The sequence below is a fragment of the Buceros rhinoceros genome, unplaced genomic scaffold (genome assembly GCF_000710305.1).
Source record: "Buceros rhinoceros silvestris isolate BGI_N320 unplaced genomic scaffold, ASM71030v1 scaffold9166, whole genome shotgun sequence".
Classification (NCBI taxonomy): domain Eukaryota; kingdom Metazoa; phylum Chordata; class Aves; order Bucerotiformes; family Bucerotidae; genus Buceros; species Buceros rhinoceros.
The window spans coordinates 20,914-29,461 of NW_010415769.1; the positions used below are offsets into that span (position 1 = coordinate 20,914).

General features: G+C 40.4%; 1 protein-coding gene across 1 annotated transcript in view; it reads left to right on the forward strand.

Annotated features, from left to right (window-relative positions):
• Window positions 1–6,753, forward strand: part of APBA2 (amyloid beta (A4) precursor protein-binding, family A, member 2) — a 24,399-nt gene extending 17,646 nt beyond the window's left edge. The window contains exons 8-9 of the mRNA XM_010137533.1: window positions 4,801–4,941; window positions 6,338–6,753. Of these exons, the coding sequence (XP_010135835.1) occupies window positions 4,801–4,941; window positions 6,338–6,409 (213 nt within the window). The 3' untranslated portion in view covers window positions 6,410–6,753. The remainder of the gene's footprint in view (window positions 1–4,800; window positions 4,942–6,337) is intronic.
• The last annotated feature ends 1,795 nt before the right edge of the window (window positions 6,754–8,548 follow it).

Below are 8,548 nucleotides of genomic sequence, written 5' to 3' on the forward strand. Positions count from 1 at the left end.
TTCCCTACGTGTACATCTGTGTTAATGGTGGTAGTTCACTCTTTGTTAGCAAATCCCAAATCTTGGTATACAAAAGGATGAAATGGATGGGATCTCACAGACGGTGCCGAAAACAACGTTTAACATTTATGAGGCATTATTTCCTCATTGCTATCCTTTGTAAACCTAGTACGTTCAACTGGTGCTGTGATAAAGGAAGAAAATACATTTAAGGAACAACGAGCAACATACAGTGTGTTTATCAGCTAACTCTTCTGGGAGCCCTGTCACAGCCTTGGTGTGGTTGGGTCAAGGGTGGAGAAAAGAATCGGGCCAAGGTAGATGAGAAGAATCACATCATGTCTCACATGGAGGGAGGCAGTTACGGAGTCTGTGAGGCAAGCTATTCATCTTGTCCCAGCTAATCACCTCCTGTGTAACTGGAGCCTTAGTTCAGCAAGTCCTGCAGACACTGGTTGTTCTCTTTCATAGTATGCTCACTCCATCTACTGGTCGTCTGTCATATCCCCCCACACTGGACGGTCATAATTCATTCCAGTTAAGTGAGCAACATTTAGATGACATCCAATATAAAGTCTACCAAATTCAGCATAAAACTCCTTCACGGGTAACAAAAAAAGAAAGCCTTGTAATACGTTTCATTTATGAAGAGTCTGTGTTTGAATACGAAAGCAAATCAAAGAGGAGAGATTAACACCTAGTGCTAGGCTGCTACGCAGAGAAGCTTCTGGGCCTAAGTCCTTCCTTAGATAAACTCACTTAACATTTTAAGATATGACCCTGCAAAGTACATCTGTCTGGTAGTTTGACACTTAACTTTTAAAAAGTGGTTTCGTAATGGCCAGCGGTTGTTACAAATTATGAGAGGATTCAGAAAGAACGTCCTTATTCTTTGTTGGCTCAGCATCAGCAAAGCGAAGAAATAAATGGCTTGGCAGGATGGCTATCGTCAAATGTCTCCTGCTGCTCTGCCAAGGCCTCATTGTGCGTGCAGCCAGTACTCATTTCTGTGCCTCTTCTGATGGCAGTTCTGCGGTGGTTTGTTTTCTCCCTGCCTATCTCATCTGTGCAGGACGTACAGTGTCACTGTAGTGAACAGCCTGTGAACAACCTGGACACACAAAAGTACTCTCTGAGCTGGTTTTTGCTTGCACAGGGTACCAGGAAGATGTAGAGACTGGGCTGCTGCTGGTGACTGTTTTCTTTGTGTATTCTGTCGAGTTTAATGAATGCAAGGCTGAAGTTGTGCTTCACAGAGCAGTAGCAGTGCCAGCTTTTGGAAGTTTTAGTTAGGGAACAGCACAACAGCATAAATCAGAGCATTTACTTTGCAAAATTTCTCTTGCACTAATGATGCAAATACTGTTCATGGCTCCTGAAAGCTACTGATACAGGTTCATTGCATATTTATAAAAGGCATCTAAAATTTGAACTGTAAAGCATTAAGAAAAAAAGAATACTGTGCATACATATGAAGCAAGTATGAATGGTTATGGGATGGGGAGAGGAACAAGTGACCTATCATCCACCCTCTGAAAATCATTATGCTACAGTTCTTTTAAAATTATGATATTTAACTACAGGTGATGTGCCCCATCATTATCTTGTTTCCTGGATTACGAAGAATCTGGTATTACCAGTTGTTACTGGTTGATAATGCACCACTTCTCAGTCTAGATCTCAGACGCTTTCTCTGAGAAGTGTACCTACCCCATCGCCAGGCCCAGCACAACTCTATCTAAAATCAGTAAAATTAAGTAAAACTGAACAGAATGTGTTTATTCTTTCTTCTTTGCCTTTGTTTATATTTAGTTACACTGTCCCAGGAAAAGAATAGACAGTCTTTAAATAATAGAGTAATACAGGTGTGAGATGAGGAGAAACCTGGTTTAGTAGGTTACATTCAATAGAATATAACAGAATATTCAACAGAATAAACATCTGAGTTTAGATGTTTAGATGTTCTGTCCTTCAGGTTTTACTTCAGTTTACACAGTAAATAGAGTACAGGCTCTTGCCTACAAGAGGATGCAGATCTGTCCTGTTTTATTTAATAGCATTACAGCTGTCACCATGTTCAACAAACACAGCAGGCTAAACAATCCTGGCTGAACACTCATTTTAAACTTGCCAGGCTAATGGCCACAGCTCCACTGACTGGAGACAAGAGTCTTCAGGCTGCTTTGCATCAGCCACTTGCAGATACAGGAGCCACCTACGCGTGTGCTTTAAGCACAGCCTGTGTCTTTACATCTGCACTCTGTCTCTAGTCTAACAGGTCTGTGAGGCTGGGCAGAGCCACTTGGGCTCTGTGTCTGTTTCTCTTCTACTGCATTAAAATAATTAATGCTTACAGAAAGGAAGCTGACTCCCTTCCCTAGAGAAGGATCACATCCTTGAATGAAGGTAAGAGCCTGCTTCCTACCTCCAAGGCTGTTTGTTAGAAACAAGAAGTTCACTGATGGTAGTGAAAGTGCTTTGGGAGCCACCAGTGAAAGGTGCTCTGGCTAGATATGCAAGCCATTATCTTTTTGTTCATGCCAGTGGGGTGAGAGGGCACATTTCCATTTGCTCTCAAAGCTTTTATTTCAGCTGGTTGTACTGTCTCTGGTTTTTTCTACTATACTGTGAAAAATGTATTTACAGGGATTCTTTTGGCACGTTCTGCTTTTTGGCCTTTGAGATTACTGCATACAATCCCCAACAGCAAGAGCAAACTTTATTCTCACAGTGAGCCGAATTGAGCAGCTTTCTGTAAAAGAGGAGCTCTGTGTGGGACAGCGTATTTTGTCAATTCTATGAGTAGAAGGCAGACTACCTGCAAAACAATATAGTGGTGTATGTGACTGAAATTAAAGACAGTTATGTGAAGGGTCCTGATGGTGCCTCTATCCATAAAAGTCCATCAGAAATACTTCCTGAACCACAGTAGGTAAAACTCAGCCACTAATGATAGTGCGGTGGAAGAAAAGTCTCATTGCAGAAGAAAGGGTTTTTTCAGAAGGCTTAGAAATGCCTTTTATAAACAAAGCACAACTATATTTTTGCTCCCTGTATCAGACAACCTGAATGTTGAGTAAAAAGGGATTTAATTTTTTAAAGCATTGTTATTTGTGAACAGAAATTTAAAGGAAACTGCTAGTGTCACACAGGAAAGAATGTTTCACCCTCCGTATATTCCAGCTTGGCCATCTCTCCACATCCTGTGTTTCCGAATTAATTACAAACTGGCTGGGACACAAGCCACATCTTATCATACTTGCATTTAGCTCTGAGCAAATTATCAGATCTCAGCAAATAATAGTAATTCTTGGCATATGATTCTAACCTTGACAGTAACTGCAGAAACAGCCATCACTAGATGTTTTACCACTCCTTTCTTTTCCTCCAAGAACAGTTTTTTCTCAGTGAACAAGAAATAAATCTTGGGATTAATAGCCTCTGCTCAGTTCCAGACATTCAAAATGTACATTATCTATCTGCTGTACAGGCTACACGAGCTTAGTCTTCTGTCTCGTCTGTCAGGGAGGGCCCTGTTGCAGCACAGCTGCGGATGCTGAGGAGGAAACACCCTTCTGAACTCCCCACACTGGATGGAGATTTTTTTTTTTGCCTGTCCACCATTCATGTTGCAGCCTCAGAATAACTTTAAGTAGCAGTGTCTGCTGAGACTATGCCTGGTAAATAAAACTTTTCTTGTAGAATTGTTTCTGGGAGGGGGCATAAAAGTCAAAACTTGTGCCTAGATCCTTACTGGTGCCTGCAGCTGTCCATTGACACAGTGGCCTGTCTTGCCGCCTTCATCCTAAGCACCCTATGGCCAGCAGCACTGTAAAACACGGAGAAAAGTGGTGGCTCTGGAGAGCAGAGTGCCCTTTTCCAATCTGCAGAGGCACAGGAGTAGTCGTACTCCACTATGCTGAGAACAGCCTGTCCAAAGAAACTGAATTAGCACATTTCTTAGACTCATACAACAGTTTGGGTGGAAGTGACACTTAAAGAAGATCATCAAGTTCAAACCCCTCTCTGCCCTGGGCAGGGACATCTTCCACTAGACCAGGTTGCTCAAAGGCCCATCCAACCTGTCCTTGAACGCTTCCAGGGATGGGGCATCCACAGCTTCTCTAGGCAGCCTGTTCCAGTGCCTCTCCACCCTCGTTGTAAAAAACATCTCCCTTCCATCTTTGAGTGAGATCGTTTCTTCTCTCTTCCCTGTATCTTTGTGACCCTTCTGACAGGCTGCCAGCTTTCAGGACAGGATGTCTGTATGGCACTGTCCCTTCCTTCAGCCTAAACCAGCGTTTGTGCAGGGTTAAGGATTAAGCTTTATGTCTTTTTTTTTAACGTGAAAAAATTGCTGTTGTAGATTAATTTTTACTTTAGCAATGTTTGTATTTCCCATTATTCAGAAAAAGTCACGTGGTAGTTTGCAGAGAGAGTCCAGGTGGCACAGTCAGAAATATTTAAAAATTACTTCTGTCCCAACACCACATAAAACTTCTCGCTTCCCCCTAACTCCACTTCTGCGTGGCTGCTGCCTGTATCCCTGTGTTAGGTATTTATATGTTCTTCGTCCATGAGAATGAAAATAAAAATGGTAATTTGCAGAAATTTTGTGGAAAAACCCCAACCAAAACAAGAAGAAACCAACATTTAAGAACACACAGTATTGCTTAATACTTTCCTCAAGAATCTTCTGGAATCCTTACAGTATCACCACTCATTAATATGTATTAAATCATAGTAACTGCTACATTATGACATTTCTAAACTTTAATAAACTTTATTTTCTCTTGGCAGATTTGCAGCTTGATGCGAGGTGGAATAGCTGAGCGGGGAGGGGTAAGAGTAGGACATCGTATTATTGAGATCAACGGACAAAGTGTTGTTGCTACTGCTCATGAGAAGATAGTGCAAGCACTGTCTAATTCAGTGGGAGAGGTACGGAAACAAATACTTCTCAAGGCAGTAAAGCTGTTGAAAGAATGTATGTTTCATTTGAAAAGAGTATCTTAACACAGTAGTAAACCCACGACCTCAGTACACTGGATTTGAGCATTCCTAACAATCAACACAACATTTTTTGAACAATTAGATGCACGTTCACTGCATTTCCCCACTAATTTCCAAGAGGTCCTGGCATGATTCTGAGCCCTCAGCCTACTGTTTGAATTAAGCCATTCAATTAAGAGAAGAAACTGCTCAAGCATGTTAGCTAGCTATGAAAATGTCTCTTGGCTTATCACTACAGCATCTGACACAGAAATAAATTGATATTCACAAGATTGAAAGATTCAAATCTATTTTTAAAAATTTCCACCGAACATTTCCAACTTACCTTGGGAATAAGACACAAGTACTCTCCAGTACTTCTAGAGAAATCGGCAACGAATGAGTAAGATCCTCCAGTTTGTCAGATTGGCTAATGAAATGAATGGTAGGATCATACACAACCCCAGCCAGATCTTCTGCTGGTTCCTTTGCAAAAATCAAAGATAACTTGTTTTCCTGTGGAAAATGATACTTGAAAAATAATACAGAGCATGTGCACATAGGCAGGAACAAAGCTGTAGATTTCAATCAAACCTCCCTGCCTTTATGGTACCTCTTTGCTGTGTAACATCCCAGCGAACATGTAAGGACGGCATAAAGAGCCAGGATATCATGGCTGGTGAAGGTCTGCAGTAAAGTTTACCCTCCTTCCTCTTGCAATGTCCGATAGGTATTTACAGCTGTTACTACAGTTTTGATACAACTCTGATATCCTGATAGTCTGCAAAATCCTCTGACATCACAGTACTCCTTGTAGAAAGAACTTAAGTACGCTAGCCATGAGAGAACCTGTTCCACCGAACTCTTGACTGGCACTGAAGTATCAGGGGATAAAGGCCAAGTTCTGTGTTCAGAGGATCATACTCCAATTAGGAGAAAATATGTATGAAATGACACTCCCACAGGGAAGGAAGACAGAATAAAAACCTTAAGTTCAATTAATACCAGAACAGCAGAATGAATTTTCAGAGCATTTTGTGCTGCCGCTTTTTTAAGGGCTGTAACTGGAGTAGGATTATAACAGCAGAAGTGCTTTAGGTGCCCTTTTAAGCTATATGATGTTGCATCCCGTCACGGTCATTTAAGAAAAAACAAACAAACCCACACACCAAAACAGCGAAGACAGCAAACCAGCTTGTCAGAACCAGAGAACTTAGACCTAGAAACTTTGGTAACAGTCACTTCTGTAGAAAGCAGGACAATAATTGCACTGACACCAGCGGGCCTTACGGATTGTTTTAGACCGGTAACAGTTGTGTTAACTTCTGTGTACATCAATTGACAGATTCACATGAAGACTATGCCAGCTGCCATGTTCCGGCTGCTGACTGGGCAAGAGACACCTCTCTACATCTAGCAAGCGACTCCTGCAGCAGATAACAGAACGATTCCATCAAAGCTGAAGCCCTCATAGCTGAAGAGAATTTTGTATTTTGTATGACTGGAAGGCTTTGAAGCTGACCCGAGGACTCTGGAACAAGGAACAGACAGGTGTCTCTGCCTTTTCTCTCCTTCCTTTTTACTTCTTTGACAAAAGGTGATGAGGAGGATGGTGAAGGACAATAATCATTGGCAAAAATCTTTGTAAACATTTAAGTATTTTGCAACATCTTCTAAACTCTTTTCTCATAAAACTTATTTATTTGTACCCTTTATGTGGAGTGACGTATGTATGTCTATCTTGTTTGATAACACGGTGAATGTGAATATTTGATGAATGAGACTGTGGGAAACGGGAAGGAGAAGCAATTAGAGAAAGTTATGGCTGCCTCAAGTTAAAAAGAAAATCCCAGTCCTATGAAGTGGTCCAATACCGATGGCTTTGCGTAATTGTAGAACCGGTGCCGAATACATGGTATTTCAGTGGAAAGGAATGTGTGCAGTTAAAACTTTTAGATTCTAATATAAAGAAAACCACTGTAGTACTTGGTATTGTTATGACAAGTGTAACCTGTTTGGCAAGGTGTGAACATAAACATGTAACAAGTGTTTCATATGCTAAATAAAGAATAATTGCCACAAGATTAAAATCAAAATATTTATTTAGATACATATTTATTTTTAATGCTTGTGATTTTTATGATTTAACAGAGTTACTCCATAGATAACTTATTGCACAGGGTGTGTAATGTATGTGTTGGGCTGGGGGTTTTTTCTTTAATTTTTGCGTATGACGTTTTGGTTTCTATTAGCTCAAAATGGGAAAGCCATGCTTACCTGTTTCTGTCTTTTATAAAGCATTCTTATTCCTAAGGCAATGTGTTCTGATTGTAAATTGTTTTGACATAGAACCTAGCACCATCAGCACTATTAGAATGCGTGTAGATAAAAAACCTAGTAGTAAAGTATTCCTTATGAGATAAATGTTAACTGGTGTAACTTTTCATCTAACTTTTTTTTTTTTTTTTGGCCAAGGCCTTGAAGAAAATACACTGTGACTTAAGAAGCCTTACCGTGCAGTAACTAAAGAGCTTTAGATGACTGTACTTCACGGAGTAGTGTGTTGCATGCAACTGACCTTAGGAAAGAATCAACCTACTAGCACTAATAAATCTGACACAATAAAGGAAGCTTGCTTATTTTGTTTGTGGTGTAAGTTTACATAATAAAAAAAAATCCAAGTAGCAGACAATGTAATTCTTCATCTAAGTGCAGTTGCAAAGGTCACAGATTATTTTTTTAAAAAGAAATTACTCTTGAATTAGGAAGCTGTGTATCATTACCTTGAGAGTAGATGCTTTTAATTAGCATACCTTGTTGCCACTGGATGTCACTGTAACTTCGCATCAATACAGCAGCATGCTATAATTAAAAGACATTAAAATGGATGATTCTGTGAAACTTCAGCTACCCATCTTCAGCTACGTTCCTTTGTGACCTTTTCACAGGATGTCTGCCCAGCTCAGAGTGACACAAATGAAACCAGTCTATGAGTAGACCTCACATGGAAACTAACGCTACTGACAAGCACTGCTGCAAAAAACTTAAAACCCTGAAACGTCAACCTGTGGTAGGTTCTTTATGAGAACCTGTTGATTAAGGCCTTTCCAATTTCCTCTGAGAGAGACAGGATGAAGTTTGCACTGGAGGACATTGCTGGCAGAGCTGTGTTTACGCTGGTAATTAAATTAGTGTCAATGATATTTACGTTTTGATATTTTTAAGATCAACGTCAAGTAAATCATAAATGCAGCGTAACCACAAGGACACGTTTTAGTAATGCAACTGTCAAAACTCCTAACTGGAATAATGGTTCTTCTTGAAAAAATGTTCAAGGCTCTGCTAGAAGAAAATGCATCTTAACTTCTCGTCAGTGTTTGCAAAAAGTTTGTTAAATACTCATTGTTTGGTCACAGTTCCCAGGGTACTTAAACATCAGTTTTCCACAGCGTTCGGTACTCCGATAATAAACTCGTGAGCGTTCAGCACAAAGCCAAAATAAACCACACTGCAGCCATTACTATAATTTAAATGGGCAACATATTGGGGGGGCGGG